The 20906-nt window shown below is 41.7% G+C and overlaps 1 protein-coding gene across 5 annotated transcripts in view; it reads right to left on the bottom strand.

Moving 5' to 3' along the window:
• The window catches only part of LOC136877494 (chromodomain-helicase-DNA-binding protein 6), a 703291-nt gene that overhangs the window by 484482 nt on the left and 197903 nt on the right, over positions 1 to 20906 (bottom strand). For all 5 annotated transcript variants that reach the window (XM_067151592.2, XM_067151593.2, XM_067151595.2 and 2 more), the window contains exons 17-18: positions 16465 to 16660; positions 16122 to 16335 (exon numbers count right to left, since the gene is read on the bottom strand). In XM_067151592.2, the coding sequence (XP_067007693.2) occupies positions 16122 to 16335; positions 16465 to 16660 (410 nt within the window). The remainder of the gene's footprint in view (positions 1 to 16121; positions 16336 to 16464; positions 16661 to 20906) is intronic.

The raw sequence follows: 20906 nt of genomic DNA, 5'->3' as shown, positions 1-20906 counted from the left end.
TTTTAAAATTTTAACCATTCACCTAAGCCACTATAACAGCTGAGGATGTTCCTACACAAGGAACGAAACATGTACTGTTAACATATAAATAAAAAATTTGCCAAAAGGCAAAATAAAATATCAAAACGGTGGAAGATTCTCAATAGTGTAAAATTTAGTGATTAAATTTTGATACGGAAAATGAAGCTGATTACTTGCAAACCTATGCATATCTAATGGAGCAACTATACAGTGCATTTCCAGATCTGAATACATTAAATATCTGGGAGTAAACTTCGCTGACGCCATTGTAATTGATCCTAAGCTATACATTACTGCATGGGAAACTAAACGCCGTGGCCACTCCTCCTTGGCTACTAAATTTATCGTGTCCCACATTCATATATAACAGTTCCTTTTCACCCCAATTTAAAATATTCCCGAATGCTTTTTAGATGATGCCGACATGATTAAGAGTACTCTCATGGAGATTTTATCATTTTATCACTTCCAGTAGACACACTATTATTATTATTATTATTATTATTAGATGCGAAAAAGACCAGAAAACGGATCACGCAAAGCTCACTTAGAAGTTGTGCATTTCCTTCTTTGCCAGGCAGCCTTCAGTTTTTCTCTCATCATGGTTCTTCGTTCTTCTGTCCACTTAGCTCCTGTCTTCATGTGGTTTCTCTCTGACTCTACTTCCCACTTGTTGATTTTCGTTCCATAGCAGGTTCGGTTAGCGATGTCGGCCACTTTGATTCCTGATTTTTCCAGGTCTTGGCGGATTTCCGTTGTCCACCTATTTGTTTTGATGTTTTCTGTTGCCTCAAGTAAGATTCTTGTCAGTCTGTTTTCTGCAAGGCGTTTGATGTGTCCGTAAAATTTCAGGCGTCTTTTTCTGATGTCGGCCGCAAGGTTTGAGAGCTCCTCGGTTTTTGTACGAGATTGCAGTCTATATCCTTCGTCAGTCAGTTTTGAGCCGAGAATTTTTCTGATGATTTTACGTTATTCTTTCAGGATGTCTTCGAGTACTGTTTTCCTGTGGAGATCCAGTGTTTCACTCGCGTATAGTATTTCAGGTTTGATCACAGTGTTGTAATGTCGAATTTTGGTGAAGATTGAAAGGTTTTTTTTTTTTTGTAAATGTTTTGCGTTCGGCCGAGGGCTCTCTTCATTTTCTGGATGCGGACCTCGAGGGCCTTCTGTTCTTTTCCTGTTGGTACTATAATTTCTCCGAGATATCGGAACTCAGTTACTTTTTCGACTGTGCCAAATTTCGTGTTCAAATTCTGGAGGCTGCAGTGGTTGCACATGACCTTGGTTTTTGAGAAGGAGATTTGTAGGCCGAATTTTTCTGAGCATTTCTTGAGAGTTTCGATTTGGCTGATTGCCTGTTGTTCGTTTGTTGCAAGGATCGCGAGATCATCTGCGAAGGCGAGACAGGAGATTTTTACATGTCTTCTTGTCATACTTAATGGTTGCCAATTTCCTTGAGCTTTTAGAGCTTGTTCCCATTCTCTCATGATTTTGTCCAGGGCTATGTTAAGGAGTAGTGGGGAACGTCCATCTCCTTGTCGGACCCCGGTTTTTATCTGAAATTTTTCAGATATATTTCCCATGAATTTTACTTGGGAGATTGTGTTGGTGAGAGTTAGTCTGATGATTTTTTTAGTCTTGTTGTCCAGTCCGTACTCACTCAGTGTTTGGAAGAGAGATTGCCGGTCAATGGAGTCGTATGCTTTCTAGATCACTGGAGACTACTGGCAAAAATAGGTGCAACTGGACTAGACAAAAGAGTGATTGAATGGGTGACTATATTTCTAGAAAACAGAACTCAGAGAAATAGAGTAGATGAAGCTTTATCTAATCCTGTAATCATTAAGAGAAGTATTTCCCAAGGCAGAATTATTGGACTTTCATGGAATCAGAGATAAGGCTTTTTGCCAATGATGATGTTCTGTATAGAGTTATAAAGAGAGCCCGGATTTCCATGCAAATGCATGTTTTTTTAAATAAGCTGGCTTAACGATTCCAAATAACCCTTCTTTTTTCCTGCATGTTCGCATGTTATGGCCTTTTTAGGTGAAAATTCATGCATAATAAATATTTTGAAGATTTTGGATTTAATAACGAATATTTGTATGTTTATACTGCATAATGTGACTTTTCTAGTCACTTTGTAATGTTAACTTGCATTTTATGAATGCTGGTTTGCAGAGTTTGGAACTCCTATTCCACGTTATACAGTATATCTATTTCTGAGAGACGGAGAGAATGTACTCCTGGCATCAAAAGTGACAATCAAATTTAGTACATAAGGTAGAGGACCTATAATCCAATTAACCAAACACTTTCTTAGCTGTTGCATGAGTAAACATTGACGTAAGCCGGAAGGCCCCACTTCGATCTACGTTATTCTTAGCTGTCCTAGCTATACATCGTTATAAATCGAACCGTAAATTGTGTATTACCCATTATAGGTTGATTTTTTCGTCTATGTTATACGAACAAAACCAAACTTGCATCACACTTCCGTGACACCGGGTTAAAAACCTTGGTTTTGCACTGAACCCTCTTCCGTTGTTATCCTGGATCACTCACGTCACTATGGTATCGCAGCAGGCAATCATTAACAGTTATTGAGGGTATTCAGATATGTTTGTTATCATCGCATGGAGAAGTAACTGCGGCAGCTAAATATAAGATGAACAAAGTGATCCGTTCAAATTCTGATTCTGAAATCATCAAGCTTATATAAGACATATTGCGGTGAAAATGCAAAAGATGTACAATTTGACCTCACTTTGTCCCAAGCGTCTTCATTTAAGTATGCACCTGTCATTTCTTGTGACGTAGAAAAATCATTTACTGAGCTTAAGATGGTGCTGACAGATAAACGGATAAGCCTAAGTCAAGAAAATTTGGAGATTTTATTTGTTGTCCAATATTTCAAAAGGAACTGAATTTTGATACTGCATTTTTCCACTTTATAGTGCATGTTTTGTCATATGATAGTGCATGAATGCATGCATATTTTGAGATTTGATAGTGCATGGAAATCAGGGCTCTAGTTATAAGTAAGTTACAAGATTGAGAGCAACTGCAAAATCAGCAAGTAATGATACTATGAAAAATGGAGTTAAAAGTCAGGTTGTGAGTTTCACAAATAGAAAAAGTCCTCTCAATTTTAATTACTGCATTGATGGGGTGAAAATTCCTTCTGCAGATCACTGAAAGCACCTAGGTGGTAATATAAGGAAGGATCTTCACTGGGGTGATCATTTAACTGGGATTGTAAATAAAGGGTACAGATCTCTGATTATGGTTATGCAGGTATTTAGAGGTTGTGGTAAGGATGCAAAGGAGAGGGCATTGAAGTCTCTAGTAAGACCCCAACTAGAGTATGGTTCCAGTGTACGGGACCCTCAACAGGATTAATTAATTCAAGAACTGGAAAAATCCAAAGAAGAGCAGCTCGATTTGTTCTGGGCGATTTCCGACAACAGAATAGCACTAAATCAATGCTGAAAAGTTTGGGCTGGGAAGACTTGGTAAAAAGGAGACTAGTTGCCTATGCGAATCAACATCTATATCATACGTGGTATGTTCAGAGCTGACTATGCATTGTGAGGTTGAGCTGTGTCAGTCAGTCAGTCAGTCAGCTAACGGCATAGGGGAGGGAGGAATATAACTGGGCCAGCCAGGAGACTGCCACCAACATCTCTACATTTTTAACCAGTAATTACAATCAACTAAAGTTCTGATCCAAGTTTCCCTCAGTTGTTTTAGTTTAAAATTCAAAACTCAGTACATATGACAAGTCAATGGAATGTAAATTGTATAACACTGTGACGTGTTGGCGGGGTAGATAAATAAATAAATAAATAAATGAGTACAGAACCTGGTAGCAACCTATTTCTAATATTTATTTATTAAAAAAAAACACACACACAGAGAGAGAGAGAGAGTCATCGATTATGTACACTACACTCACTCAGTCACACTCACTAGCGCTGTCACGGTCCACAGCCTACACGTCAGTCTCGCAGGTCGGGATAGTACCCACTGTTCACTCAATCCGTCGAACCCCGTTCGCAGTCAGCTGACTGACATGTAGGCACCAAGTGTTCCCTTCGCCTCAAGGGACACACACACACGACATCAGGGGAACAGGAACGAGCCCTCAGCTGCAACAGGCAGATGCTCCATCAGCCTGCACCCCCCCACGCCATCATTGACTGCGCTCCAGCGAACTCAATCTCGCTCTCACTCACTCTTATTCACTAACTACAGGCAGGTCGTTCCTCTCTTATATACCTGCTCTGGGCCTTCCAGCACAGTCCGAATGTTAGATGTATCCAGGAACCTCGCGAGATAGAAGACTCCAGATTAATAATCAAGTAATTTCCGTCGTCCTCTGCCGTGGGAGCGCGGACGGAGGCGAGGGGGCGGGCCTAGCAACAAGTGTTGCTCGAGATTGGCGTGCTCGAGCGTAAGGGGGGTGGGGGTGGGGCCGATACAATGACGCTCCCGGCGCGTAGCGACTTGGCATGGCAGATGCTATAACCATTACAATACCAAATACATTTTTCTATTTAAACGAAAGAAGAACCACTTCCACAACAAACTATTATCAGTATGAGCAAGGCCGTGTTCATTGTTTTAATACTCTACGGAAGAGCATTCCAACTTCATTATCACCTTTAGTAATATCACTATTTTATACGTGATAATATTTGCACTTAATTTTTTTTTAAAAGCTGATAATGATAATAAATAACAATGTTATATGTTTCACGTCCCACTAACTATTTTTACTGTTTTTGGAGACACCGAGGCGCTAGAATTTACTCCCGTGGGAGTTTAATGTGCCAGTAAATCTACAGACACAAGGCCGACTTATCTGAGCACCTTCAAATACCACCGGAGTGAGCCAGGATCAAACCTGCCAAGTTGGAGCCAGAATGCCAGAGCCTCAACCACCTGACCCACTTGGCCCGCCATTAAGCGGAAGATGTTCCAAAATGGAATGAAACATGTTCGTGTAATGTTTAGCTACAATTTAAGCTCTCATCGTTGTATATGCATGAAAATATACCCAGCTATACAAAATAATACGCAACAAGCAAAACTACTACTCCCACCGTAATCCACGTTCTCCTGACCACTGCCCTCTAGCTACCGCCACCACCCCTACCCCTACATAACACGCTCCGCCTCTCTGCTAGGGCTCGCGGTCTGTTGCCTGTCATTTTGCAAGGCAGTTCCCCTTCACCTTTACTTTTGTCAACTTGGTGCTCGAGGTGAGTTTCTATTTACAAAGAGAATTCTCCTTGTCTCTGCTTCCATCACGCTAATACGCAATATATTTCCTTCCTTTACGTCCGTCTTCGTTCGAGATCATTCTAGATCCACAAAAATCCTTTCGAACATTTTGTTTTTTTACAAGAAATCTCGTCCATTAGTCTACAATTCCCTAATATATGCGTATTTATGGATAAAACAATTAAAATGTAAGATCAATATTATGTGACACATATACAGTCGAACCTCCCTTCTGCGGACACAGTCGATTCCAAAGGAAAATATCCGTTACGAGAGGTGTCCGCTAAAACAAGTTTGTAAAAATAATCGAATATTTTAACAGCAAAGAACATCCGCCTTAAATATAAGCATACATATCTTTATTTTTATTATTCTAAGTCATTTCTGTGTTAGTATTTAATAGAGAATTATTATAAATGATTTTACATCATTTACAAACTTTACAGCTTCGTGAAGTAATCGTGAAGCTTCGTCTGTGTAAATTTAGCACGTTTTCTTAACTGCAATATTCTTGAAAATGGAATTAAGTCTGTTAAATTGTTCCATAGTGTTCTCGCCGTACTCGCGGTCCAGCGTGACACACAAATTCTCACTGAAAGTCACTTGTCGCTTTCTATAATCACATTTCTTCTTGCCTTGAGATCTAAACACGATCATCCCTTGTTACTCACGTTTAACAGAAAACTGCGGTATTTATGTCTCACTAATTAGAGCCTGTACTGTCTTTTCCTTCTCAAGTTGACTACCTGAGCTCGACCTTATCAGTGACAATCCGAGTTATGAATAGAATGAAGCAAGAAGGGAGAAAAATCCCCAGGTAACTTGTAAGTCAACAGTCTCTGGCACCATTTCTGGGCAATTAGAATTCTCAGAATAGGCCTATATACCACTAGGTAGAACTGCATTCCGATGTACTTTCTCCCCCTTGCACACGAAATAGTACCAACATTCAAAAGGGCTTTCCTTATGTCTGAAGAATGGTTTTAAAAGAAAGGATGACATATGGTCCGGTGTAATAAATTGTCCCGCAACATGTAAAGCGTCCACTAAAGTCAAGTGGACGGGAAAAATGGAGGTGTCCGCTTAAATGAGGCCAATTTAACACTAGTCTTATGTAAAATAAGGTCGGTTCCGAGGAAAATTGTCCGTATAGGGAGGTGTCCGCAGAATAAGGGTGTCCGTTAGGACAGGTTCGACTGTAGTAATATAATTTAATTTACTGTATCCTCACAAGATATTAGTTGCTAAACTCGAACATTCTACATAGTTTATAAACATATATTCTATGAGGAACTGTTTTTACCAAAAATTGATTGCTGCAATCTTACTGTCTTCGGACGTATGACACTTAATATTCTAAAATGAAATTCAGCCAATTTTACTGCATGTTAAATATAATTTTAAAATGTTTATAATTCGATAAGGCCGAATGAATGTCCTTAAGGTCCAATCAAGTTATATTTTATGAAAAACTTTTTACAGAAACTCAATGCTGCTATTAACCTTTTTTGTATAATATTTATGACTTGTATTGTATCTCATAAGAATTATTCTGTTCTTTGTACACTGACTGACAGAGCAAATGCAACACCAAGAAGGAGTGGTCAGAACTTTATGCCAATTGCAGGGTAGACTGACGTCACTGAGGTATGCTCATGATGTGAAATGCGCCGCTGTGCTGCGCACGTAGCGAACGATAAATGGGACACGGCGTTGACGAATGGCCCACTTCGTACCGTGATTTCTCAGCCGACAGTCATTGTAGAACGTGTTGTCGTGTGCCACAGGACACGTGTATAGCTAAGAATGCCAGGCCGCCGTCAACGGAGGCATTTCCAGCAGACGACTTTACGAGGGGTATCGTGATCGGGCTGAGAAGGGCAGGTTGGTCCCTTCGTCGAATCGCAGCCGATACCCATAGGGATGTGTCCACGGTGCAGCGCCTGTGGCGAGGATGGTTGGCGCAGGGACATGTGGCACGTGCGAGGGGTCCAGGCGCAGCCCGAGTGACGTCAGCACGCGAGGATCGGCGCATCCGCCGCCAAGCGGTGGCAGCCCTGCACGCCACGTCAACCGCCATTCTTCAGCATGTGCAAGACACCCTGGCTGTTCCAATATCGACCAGAGCAATTTCCCGTCGATTGGTTGAAGGAGGCCTGCACTCCCGGCGCCCGCTCAGAAGACTACCATTGACTCCACAGCATAGACGTGCACGCCTGGCATGGTGCCGGGCTAGAGCGACTTGGATGAGGGAATGGCGGAACGTCGTGTTCTCCGATGAGTCACGCTTCTGTTCTGTCAGTGATAGTCACCGCAGACGAGTGTGGCGTCGGCGTGGAGAAAGGTCAAATCCGGCAGTAACTGTGGAGCGCCCTACCGCTAGACAACGCGGCATCATGGTTTGGGGCGCTATTGCGTATGATTCCACGTCACCTCTAGTGTGTATTCAAGGCACGTTAAATGCCCACCGCTACGTGCAGCATGTGCAGCATGTGCTGCGGCCGGTGGCACTCCCGTACCTTCAGGGGCTGCCCAATGCTCTGTTTCAGCAGGATAATGCCCGCCCACACACTGCTCGCATCTCCCAACAGGCTCTACGAGGTGTACAGATGCTTCCGTGGCCAGCGTACTCTTCGGATCTCTCACCAATCGAACACGTGTGGGATCTCATTGGACGCCGTTTGCAAACTCTGCCCCAGCCTCGTACGGACGACCAACTGTGGCAAATGGTTGACAGAGAATGGAGAACCATCCCCCAGGACACCATCCGCACTCTTATTGACTCTGTACCTCGACGTGTTTCTGCGTGCATCGCCGCTCGCAGTGGTCCTACATCCTACTGAGTTGATGCCGTGCGCATTGTGTAACCTGCATATCGGTTTCAAATAAACATCAATTATTCGTCCGTGCCGTCTCTGTTTTTTCCCCAACTTTCATCCCTTTCGAACCACTCCTTCTTGGTGTTGCATTTGCTCTGTCAGTCAGTGTATTTTAAATATACAAGTTTTATGGTGTACATCCAACACAAAAACTTAGCATACCTGCCAACTTTCAAAAAGAGAAATCCAGAAGATCAAGCGTAACAGTCTTGAGACATAATGAAAATGGACGGCAATACTAATACAAGTCAAATATAGTAGAACCTCGATGCATCATTCCCGGAACTGTCGATCTCCCGTATTCATCGTTGAATTTATTTGGTCCCAAAAATGTTCCATATAAACCAATGTTAAATTTCCCCGCATCTATAATTTCTCGAATATCGTTTTATCGCATCGATCGTCGAAAAATCATTTGTCCTCGGTCACATATTTTCCCGCATTGATCGATCGTACGTAACAATCATATACGCAGTATTTTTTTTTTTAAATTCAGAGGGACTGCTCAATACTCTTAGCATATAATAGCGGCAACCTGTTATGCGAGAATGTACGAGCGATTCAGAGTAGCTAGTCTTAAACAAGGATCTTGTAGGCTGGAGTGCTGTGCGCAGGTTATTCAAGCGCAACCTCACTAGAAGCCTCCTGGTGCCAACGCTTCTCCTAGCCCCACCAACCGACCCCTACAGAAGTATTCTTATTTACAAGAATTAAAACGTAGACGGCATAAAACCAAATTTGCCACCATTTTCTGTGTTAGTATAGGCTGGCTAGGGCTGCCAACTTTGTTGAAAAAAAATAAAGGGAAAAAAAAAAAAAAGAAAATCGCGCAGTGCGCAGGATACGATTTAATTAGTCACATGGTGATTAATCATGTCGTATCTTGTGGAGTGTGTGGGATGCTAGAGGCCAGCTGACCACGTTGTTGCCCTCTGCCCAATAGCCTTGTTACATGCCGGACCTAACCAAGCCAGACCAATAATCTTTTCTCATAGCCTAGTCTTGTAACTAGTTCCTAAGTTGGCAGATTCGCACAAGCCGCTGTGACAATTCGAAACGCGCCGCATTGAATTTCTAACCTCTGTGACCTCGTCTGAGCTGAGCTGCGGGAGCCGCGCAGTGTTGGGTATCTAACCTATCGTTCGCAAAGGGTTGTACGGAATCTTTTCCTAAATACAGGTTATCACCGTAATATCCACGTATATCCTTAATTTGCAATAAGAGAACTGCACTTAAAGGTTTTCAATTACAGTGAAACTTGGTTAAGAAGTTCCCACATAAGACGTTTTCCCGCCTAAGAAGTGTGATGTTCTTGGTCCCTTCATCAGTTGCATTAAGATATATGTATATTTTTCCCGTTTAAAGTGTTCTGTTGTAAATATATTTCCTGCTTAAGCAGTTCAGATTTTAGAGGCCCTTGAGATAGAAAACATCCGCCCAAAGCAGCCCGTGGTTAGAACCCTCCAGTCTCCGCGCAAGTTGCACCCTGTGTTAGACCGTTCGCACGCTCGCGGTGTGTGTCTGGTGTCACGGAACATGTGCGGGCCTGCCACCGCCATACAACGTCACGCTATGACAACACGGACAGCAGATGATCACTCTCGACTTGTGGAATAGAATCGAACCCATCAGTCAAAATTTCCACTCCACCGTTCCATCTAGCGGAATAAAATCGAACGGGATTCTACGTGAGAAACATAAAGTACGCAATGGATGATTTGATAAAACTGTAATGCAGTAATTTGCGGGCCGCGACAGGGTGAAGTCATTAATCGAGGTGGCCTAAACATTAATTAAAAACCGTAAAGTGCATTTGTCCACAACATTACTGTTAACCTACCCCAAAACTGAATATTCTAGCCTGTCTGATTTTTCATTCCCTTGCTTATTTCCTTCCAGCCATTCAGTCTTACGTTGTTGCAATAATACTTATGGGCCTTGCCGTAGAGGAAATTACGTTTTTGAACTAAACTGATAAGATTTCCCGTGTCTATTATTAGTGAGGTGAATAAAAACAACTTCGCGACTCTATGCAGGAAACAGCCGATTTGCCAGCAGCCAGCTGATACACATGCCGCCAAACAGCCGGCCGAAAGATCCCGATCGTTTACGAAGTTGAACGAATGTTGAGAGCCAACTGGGTGTTGAGGGAGGCACACATAGGCATTGCAATACCGCATGTTGGCATAAAATTGAAAGTTATTTTTAATTTTACCTTTATACGAGCTAAACATTGTATTATCGTGTCACTCGTAATTATTACATCGCATTATTAGAACGTAGCACAAGGATGAGGAGACATGAAATAAAATTTCGTGGGGAAAGAATCTGTTTACGTTTAGATGTGCTAGCGTTGCTACTGCGCCTTTATCTCTCCCACGTAATACCCCAGATACATTTCCATGCACTAATTTCTGCAACTTTGAACCTGTGTTTCTTTTCTTCATTACCTATAGCATGAAGAGGATTGAAGCGGGAAAATAAACTCAATACTGGTTTGGACATGCGGTACTTGTGAAACAGCCAGAAACTACGCCCGTTGCCGTGACAACCAGTAGGAATGCAGGGGCGATTTAGGCCTAGGTTCTAAGAATCTCTAAGAGTAAGTTGCTAGATTTCCCATTTGCCGCCGTTATCCTTGAAGCAGGTGTCAGGGGTGTGAGGAAGATAGAAAGCACATGCTAACAAGCTGTAGTACACGTCTTGTCTTTGCTTCTTGTAAGCCTAAGCTACGGATTGCCAAGCATGGTGTAGCGTCGTAATTAGTATGAATAGGAGTTGGTGAAGTTAGTTGTACTAGTAATATTAACGTACAAGCTTTTTTTAAGTGAAAATGAGCGCAACTCAGAGGAAAGAGATCAAGCGAATGGCAACAACAATAAAAGACAAAGTGGAGATTATAAGGAAAGTGGTGTCATCTACACTTTCTCGTGTTGCCTTGGCAAAGGAGCTGGAGATGCTGTCTACTTTGAACGGTATTATAGCGAAGAAAGAAGAGATCTCTGCTTCTGCAGGGAATACTTCAGCAAATTGTAAGGAAGTTAAATATGAAAAGTACGATGAAATAGAACGAGTTCTGCTAATATGGTTTAAACAGCAGCGAAGTATAAACATACCTTTCAGTGGGACTATTGTGCAGGAGAAAGCCTCATGCAAATTAAGGGTACCTTTTACCGCGTTGAGCGGGTGGCTGGAACGCTTTAAAAATCGAGCCGGCATAGTTTACAAAGCCGGCCCCATGGTGTAGGGGTAGTGTGCCTGCCTCTTACACGGAGGCCCCGGGTTCGATTCCCGGCCAGGTCTGGGATTTTTACCTGGACCTGGTTGGAGGTCCACTCAGCCTATGTGATTAGAATTGAGAAGCTATCTGACGGTCATATAGCGGCCCCGGTCTAGAAAGCCAAGAATAACGGCCGAGAGGATTCGTCGTGCTGACCACATGACACCTCGTAATCTGCAGGCCTTCGGGCTGAGCAGCGGTCGCTTGGTAGGGCAAGGCCCTTCAAGGGCTGCAGTGCCATGGGGTTTTTGGTTTTTGTTTACAAAACAATTTGTTGCGAAGCAGAGAGTGTAAGTTCGGAGGAAAGGGAAGTGTGGAAGGACATGGTTCTGCCTGCTAAAATAATCAAACCTTGCAACGTTTTTATATAACTTAATATGTTCCCTTCTTTTATCAAATATATTTATAATATGGTATGTTCAATTATTTTACTTTATCTCTAAAAATATTGTCATGATAATCGAATTGTTATATTGTGGATTTCTGTAAGCAGCTCTTATATATCGGCCTATTTTGGTATTGTTCACAAACAAGGAAATCTGTTGGCAGTGTGTTACACATGTATTTCGGGTACAGAATAAGTTTTTGGGCATTATCCCTTTTAAGAAGTTTCTTGCTTAAGTTTTTTTTTTTTTTTTTTGCAGTCCCTTGAAAAACTTCATAACAGAGTTTCACTGTAGTATGAAATCTGAACAGAAATGTGAAACGAAACGGCGTAAAAGTCGCGCTTTTTATTTTCATTAGGTAGGCCTATATTATGGTTGCAATATTTTGATACCGGTATGTATAGTATGAAGGGGCTGCCAGGCCGAGATGGTAAAGGCATGCTCCGTTCGCCCAGAAGGACGTGGGCGTGAATCCCCATCAAGAAGTCGTAAAATTTAAGAAACAAGATTTCTACTTCCTGAGGTGCATACGGCCCTGAGGTTCACTCAGCCTACACCAGAAATGAGTACCAGGTTAATTCCTGAGGGCAGAGGCAGCCAGGCCTCATGTGCCGAGGTTAACAATGGTGGGAGCCTTTACCTTCCACTCCTCCAAGGGCCTTCATGAGCTGTACGGAGGCGACTTTTGCTTTGGTAAATTAGAAAAATGAGCTAAATGTTTAGTGCGTGTTGGCCTGTGGCGCAAGCGGTCTCAACTGGGTCGAGGATTTTAACTTTCCTTGGTTAATTCCAACGGTTCGGGGGCTGTATGCCGAATTAAACATTAGAATTCATATGTTATTCTCAGTTCAGTACGGACCAACAAAATGAAAATCATAACCCTTGATTAGAATTCATCTCACGTAGGGCCGCATTTTCATATGCGCGTAGTTCGCCTATCACGCTACAACTCGAAAGCTACACCTGGCTCCGGAGGCCACGCGCCATTATTGTTGTTTTCATAATAACATATTTACATAACGAAAAATGTCCCAATACAGTACCGATATTTTGTTATTTTGTTTTTCCCCTATCTTTTATGCCGCCCGCATTTATAGTTTTCCCGCATCCGTCGTCATTTTCCCCCTGCACCCTGAAGAAAGACACATCGAGGTTTTACTGCATATATTATGATCACCCTTGAAATTAAATACAAAAAGTTACATCATGAGTGCTCATCTCTTTTCACTTAACACTGGGAACACTTTCTGTGATCGTATAAAACAAGGAAATTAAGCAGAATATGCCTCTCGAAAAGAATGATAATATCGTTTCTTAGTTGAACTCATTACGAACACCACTAAAAATACTAAAACGCTTAGAAATTTGTCACACAATTCCACGAGTTTCAGAACTACCGCCAATGTTATACAGGGACTCAAACAAAGCCTTTCAGCTGCTATGAAGCATGACGCAGTTACCAAAATTGTTTTATATAAATTAACAGCCTGCTACTTTTCACGGACTTCTTTTCCTCAAAATCGCAGCCTGCTACTTGTTTGGGAACATCTCATTGAACGAAGTAGCAGTTGAGGTAGAACAGGCGACAAAAGCACTGCGATAATCGATATGATTATCAATACATTTACCGGTCAAATTTCAAACACTGCATCTCATATTACCAGCTACTATCGAAAGTCAAACAAATCCGATTTGACCGCAGAAAGCGAAACCAAGCGTGGATATTTAAAATCCGTACAAGAACGTTGTTCATCCGTACGACACTAAAACACACACTAAACCCGGCCATTTTATGGAAAAACCGCAATACTCTGCAGGTATAACTTAGTTTAAGACCAATCGTACAAGTTGTACATACAAAAAAAAATATATATATATATTATGTTAGCGTAGTTTTCTAAATGCCTTGTAAAAATTTTCTTAGGCTGATGATGACAAATATAGTTGGCAAAACTGGTCCCAATAATGAGATCAAATAAATAGGTGACATATTAATAACTTCACAATTTTGTAGTAATGAATAGGTGGAACCACTTTCCCATATTTCTTAACCCTTACCCCTCGAATTAAAGTTCTCTGTGTTGCCTCTACTACTCGTATTTTAAATGTACATTTTTATCTTATATGACCTGTATTAATCTTTCACGATTTTGGAGATAGCACTCGGTTTTAAATGATGTAGTTAGGCTATACACGTTTACAGCAAGCTATACTGGAGCAAATAAAAGCAATATGTGGAATTTCAGAGGAATTATTTTGCATTTTTATTAATATTATTTTTACCGTTATCGCAAACCGATTGGTTTCGTTAATAATTTAGTGTACAAATTATCGCCAAAAAGCAATAGAAAAACTCTATTCAGTCTCTGTTTTCATACCTGAAACCACTGTAAACGGCAATTTCTTGAAATCTGAATCTGTTGATTTATAATTGTGCAAGCCGTCAGCATCAGGTACATGTTGTGTTACGGTACACAAACCGACCATCGTCAGTTCACTTTTAGGCATCGTGAAATGCTATTAGAAATATTCATTAGGAGCAGAGGTGCAAAAATACTGAGGTTTTGTGTGTTGCCTGACATATACAACATATATATGACTAGAAGAGCACATGGCGGCCATGTTTGTTTGCTATCGCTCGAGCTTTCATGTGCGTGATTTGACAGCTGACGGGTACACTGCCATCTAAATAATGGATTTTTGACTGACTGTCGAATAGTATCTGGATTCTACAAAGTTCCACGCAGAACCAAAAGATGGCACTACAGTATATCATCGTGTATTTTGTCGGCAACGAGACAGCAGACGAGCGGTGGACGCTAAAATGCCATGTCGGGTCTCCCCCGACATGCGACCGGAGCGGGAATATCGTAATGTCGGGCCTCACCCGACAGACGAGTGGTAAAGGTTAATGTAAATCATGATTCAATACGGACCAAAAATGAAACTTTTGACATTAATTTCAAGTGAGCTGTAAAAAATGCCATTTGTCTCCTTCCAATTGTTGTGGCCACTGCCTGTTTTATGATTTCCAAGGATTACCAGAACAATACCAGCCGAATGCGATGCTACCTTATGCAAGTTCATTGCTGATCGCTTTTCCAGTACAGTACTTGCTTTAACTGTCACACTGACAGGACGTTAGCACCAAGATCCACAGGTATGCCGTAGCCATGCTTTTGTGAGATACTGTTTCTTCAAAAAGGGCTTGATCAAGGATTCAGCGTAGATGGGATTGAAATGACTGGACAGTTGATCCGGGAAATAGTTTCAAGGATCAGATGATGAGGGATTTTTTAAAAACATTTAATTAGGATGCTCAGGAGGCCACGTAATTTGAATGAATAATCTGGGAAACCGTTATTATCGGGATCGGATAACAGAGTGCCATTGTAAATGATAAATGTTGCAACTGTGTAGAGAAATAGAAAACTGGATATGCAAATTAGTATAAGGATACAACTGGGGAGTGCCTTTTACCGAAAGGTACAGATATTAATATGGAATAAACATGTACCAATGAAGGCTATAGAAGTAATGTACCAGGGATATTACTTACCTATAATGACATATGCAACAGAAACTTGGACAGTGATGAGACGAGAGTAGAGTACAAGCAGCTGAAATGAAATTCGTAAGCAGTACGTTACAAAAGACAAGGAGGGATAGAGTGAGGAATGAAGATGAAGAAAAGGGGATAAAGGGGCAAAAACTAAACGATAACCTGGAACAGAACATATATTTAGATGGTTTGGACATGTCAAGTGGACCAAGGAAGAAAGACTGCCAAGGCAAGCAATGGAAAGACAAATAACATGGAAGGGAGGATGTGGAAGACCAAGATTACTATGGCTGGGCTCTGTGAAGAACAGCATAGGATTACAGAACCTGGACTGGAACGTAGTGATGGATGAGGAATGGTGGTGAGACAGAACGAAGGGGAGAGAAACCATATTTACCCCACCGAATGTCAGCTGGAAAAGGTGAAATTATGATGACCACCACGACTATCTACAATGTATTACTTATAAAAGTCATTAAATACTTCTGATTCTAACTGGATTGCCACAGAGAGGCAAAAACTTGTGCTAAATTTTTAAGATGATTTTCTAATATGATTATTAGGATTTAGTATTGAATAGATGGAACTTATTAATACAGTTTCCTTAAAGAATTAAGTTCATTAATTATAATCAAGTGTTACATCAACATTTCCCAACATTCTCCATCATCTGTACATTTTGAGTATGGCACAAAACTACCAACCTTTCTTCAACAGATCTTCTATTTCTTTCTTGGAAAGTTGCTTATTATTCTGATCTTTGCCTTGGGAAGTGTTCATGCTTTGTAGAAGTGCTTTATCAAGTCCCAACTTTAGAGAAGCTTTATCAAACATTTCACGTTCGTAAGTATTCCGGCAGAGAAGTCTGTACACTTTCACCATTTTCTGCTGTCCTATTCGATGACATCGTGCTTGAGCCTGCAAAAAGAGAGAAAGAAAAAATATTAGAACATACATGACAGATTGCCCGCCTAAGAAATACATCAAGACACCACTGTCAAGCACTGACACATTCTGCTATTTGGAATCTTTTTAAACTTGTCATACCTGAAGGTCATTTTGTGGATTCCAATCACTGTCATAGATGATCACTGTATCAGCAGCCGTGAGATTGATACCAAGGCCACCAGCTTTAGTACAAAGTAAGAAGACAAAGCGATCAGAATCCGGCTTGCTGAATCTGTCAATTGCTGCCTGTCTTAAATTGCCTCGAATTCGTCCATCAATTCTCTCAAATGGATATCTGGAACATAGAAAAACATGTTGAAAGTTTAACTGAAATGATACAGTAAAATGATTCTAAAAAAAATCAAGAATTTTGTTTACTGGTCAGCTGTAAACACGAATCCAATACTGAATACCCAATTTCACATTATTTCTTTACATTACTAGCAAACAGAGCGCTTATGAACAATTTTGAGACAGTTATGTATGTTTTAGAAAACTAGCAAATTAGCAACAGAAGAACAGTAACTTGGTTCACCACCCTCCTCCTCCCGTTTCCCAGCTGACACATTAAGGATAAATTATAGTTACACTGTCAAGTGCACAGTATCTAGGATCTGAAAACCATCCAAAAGAAGCCATCTTTAATCCATCAGCCCTAAGATCAATGCTGATGAAAGAGAACGTCTTTACCACCATCATTAATGTCTACTCCAGAAAGTCAGGTAGTCAGGTATAGGAATATGTGAGTGACTGACGATTACCACTACCCTGCTAAAATTCACCCCTCGTTATCCATTATTGCTTCTGCCTGACCTGATCTTTTCGTATTTGTATTTATTTCATCAAGCCATTTCTTGATCTTGCACCTGGTTCATCTTCCTTTCAAACTGGTCACACATTCTGTCACATAAATCACATCATGAGCAATTCCTGCATTATCTCCAGGAACAATAAATTTAAGTTCATAGTTTGTGATCATACTGAAGTTTCCATTTTTCATACGTCTTTAAAATAATATTTTTTTTTCAATTTTCTCTCATTACTCCTTGTACGATGAGGACAGATTTCTTGCAGGCTCTCCTCAGTCTGGTTTTCTGGGGGATTCACAAGATGAAGGTTATTTATAATGGCTACACCTGGGGGCTTTCTCCAGTCAGGGTTGTTTCTTATATGCCATTAAGTTATGATTTCTATCTACAATGGCACTGTACATATGAGAACAGCGTTCCTTGCCACATAGCAACAACAGCTTTAGTAAAATTTTATTTCCTTCTGCACTCATTATTTCTTCTGCCAGTATGCTTTCTGATGAAAGGCTCCTGAGATCACAGCAAAATATACAATTTCCATTGCCTTTGTACTTTTATCTGCCATTGTTTGTTATGTTAACCTTTTTTCACTGATTTACCTGCACAGTCATCAACAAAAGTATATTAAATACACTGACTGACAGAGCAAATGCAACACCAAGAAGGAGTGGTCAGAACTTTATGCCAATTGCAGGGTAGACTGACGTCACTGAGGTATGCTCATGATGTGAAATGCGCCGCTCTGCTGCGCACGTAGCGAACGATAAATGGGACACGGCGTTGGCGAATGGCCCACTTCGTACCGTGATTTCTCAGCCGAGTCATTGTAGAACGTGTTGTCGTGTGCCACAGGACACGTGTATAGCTAAGAATGCCAGGCCGCCGTCAACGGAGGCATTTCCAGCAGACAGACGACTTTACGAGGGGTATGGTGATCGGGCTGAGAAGCGCAGGTTGGTCCCTTCGTCAAATCGCAGCCGATACCCATAGGGATGTGTCCACGGTGCAGCGCCTGTGGCGAAGATGGTTGGCGCAGGGACATGTGGCACGTGCGAGGGGTCCAGGCGCAGCCCGAGTGACGTCAGCACGCGAGGATCGGCGCATCCGCCGCCAAGCGGTGGCAGCCCCGCACGCCACGTCAACCGCCATTCTTCAGCATGTGCAAGACACCCTGGCTGTTCCAATATTGACCAGAACAATTTCCCGTCGATTGGTTGAAGGAGGCCTGCACTCCCGGCGTCCGCTCAGAAGACTACCATTGACTCCACAGCATAGACGTGCACGCCTGGCATGGTGCCGGGCTAGAGCGACTTGGATGAGGGAATGGCGGAACGTCGTGTTCTCCGATGAGTCACGCTTCTGTTCTGTCAGTGATAGTCACCGCAGACGAGTGTGGCGTCGGCGTGGAGAAAGGCCAAATCCGGCAGTAACTGTGGAGCGCCCTACCGCTAGACAACGCGGCATCATGGTTTGGGGCGCTATTGCGTATGATTCCACATCACCTCTAGTGCGTATTCAAGGCACGTTAAATGCCCACAGCCACGTGCAGCATGTGCTGCGGCCGGTGGCACTCCCATACCTTCAAGGGCTGCCCAATGCTCTGTTTCAGCAGGATAATGCCCGCCCACACACTGCTCGCATCTCCCAACAGGCTCTACGAGGTGTACAGATGCTTCCGTGGCCAGCGTACTCTCCGGATCTCTCACCAATCGAACACGTGTGGGATCTCATTGGACGCCGTTTGCAAACTCTGCCCCAGCCTCGTACGGACGACCAACTGTGGCAAATGGTTGACAGAGAATGGAGAACCATCCCTCAGGACACCATCCGCACTCTTATTGACTCTGTACCTCGACGTGTTTCTGCGTGCATCGCCGCTCGCGGTGGTCCTACATCCTACTGAGTCGATGCCGTGCGCATTGTGTAACCTGCATATCGGTTTGAAATAAACATCAATTATTCGTCTGTGCCGTCTCTGTTTTTTCCCCAACTTTCATCCCTTTCGAACCACTCCTTCTTGGTGTTGCATTTGCTCTGTCAGTCAGTGTATTTTCATCTCAGTAGTTTATCAATTTCACCTAGAACTAATCATTAAATCTGAGAAGTCTGAATTCCCTATTAAGAGTGTTGTCATTCACAAAGCATTTCTCAGTTTCAAGTTCTCCTTTGAACTGAACATATGAAACTGGATTTATCTGGTGTTCTCACAGCAACAGAAATGCTTTATACTATGTACAATAACTAGGAGCCACATTTTTTTGTAATAGCGATACGCACAATTTTTTTCATATCTCCTTTCTTGCCTATATATGATCTTCAAGAAAATTTAAAGTGCCGTATTTTTAGCAAAATGGACTCGCAAAATCTGATTCATTGCACGAACTGTGCAAATAATCTTGACATATACCCCACTTAATACGAAAACAGCAAAAAGTATCGGAAAAGCTCTCCAATGAACGTTTAAATGCTTCTGAGAATGTAACTACTGTAGTTTCCTTCCCATTTGCTTGATAGTGCTATATATTCTCTACACAAATGCACCCAAAGCGATGCGCACTGCGTATCGGAAATGTGTATTCAGTTCCACAATCTCGAAGGCAATTGATAAAAATCGATATCTGTTGTCGATTACAGTAAATGAGGTTGTGGTCGTGGTTGTAGCATGACTGGTCATAGATACACAGAGCACATTATACACTCTGGCAGTGAGTGTTCGCTGCTTATGACTCTTTATGAGCAACTGTTGCATTTAAGTATAAAAATGCCAAACAAAGTCACAACATGTTTTTCGAGGGATGAGGAATGCAACACTTCTGATAAACACTGCAGGGAATCATAAACACAATGAACATAATTCTAAGCGGCACATAACAATCGGTGGTACTCGACACATTGCAAAGAAGCTGAAGAGTGTTAGACAACAATTTCTAATAGACACATTCATACATTCATTCATGCAAGCTAACATTTCTCTTGAGAAATTGGATAATCCTGGCAAGAGGAAAAAGGAAAGATAAATAATACTGTCTTTATTGTGAAGTATGACGGTATTAGTACGCCTACTGAAAATAAATCGCCTGGTTGAGTAGTAATAATTTTACTGTTTTCACATTCCTCTTTCTACTTTTATGGTTTTCAGAGACGCCGAGATGCCGGAATGTTGTCCCGCAGTAGTTCTATTATGTGCCAGTAAAACTTAGTGACATGAGGCTGATGTATTTGATCACCTTTAAATACCACCAGACTGAGCCAGGATTGAATCTGGCAAATTGGGCTCAGAAAACCAGCACCTTAACAGCTCTGCTTTGCTATTGCGCATCTCTCCAGTGATCCCTACCTCCTATTCTATGTTCCTTGGTGCGAGTTCAACATTCGCGACCTCTGAACGCTTAAGGATGCAGATGCCAGTCTACTTTCTAATAGACACATTCATACATTCATTCATGCAAGCTAACATTTCTCTTGAGAAATTGGATAATCCTGGCATTTAAATGCTCTCTTCATTAGAAAGGAATTTCACTTCCTCCGTATCCATACCTAAGCCATCACAAGACAAATATGCACCACGCTAATCGATTTCACATTATTATGTTCGTAAGACAGATATAGGCTACAGTATCACGCAAAGAAACTTCACTGTACCACTCGCCAAAAAATAAATTTCTAATTTCTGGACAGAAAGCGAAATACAAGCACAAATACTCTCACTGTATTATTCAGAATCTTGCTGCT

Source organism: Anabrus simplex, chromosome 7, assembly GCF_040414725.1.
Source record: "Anabrus simplex isolate iqAnaSimp1 chromosome 7, ASM4041472v1, whole genome shotgun sequence".
Classification (NCBI taxonomy): Eukaryota; Metazoa; Arthropoda; class Insecta; order Orthoptera; family Tettigoniidae; genus Anabrus; species Anabrus simplex.
The sequence above is the reverse complement of the archived record's forward strand: the minus strand, read 5'-3'. Positions and strand labels throughout refer to the sequence as shown.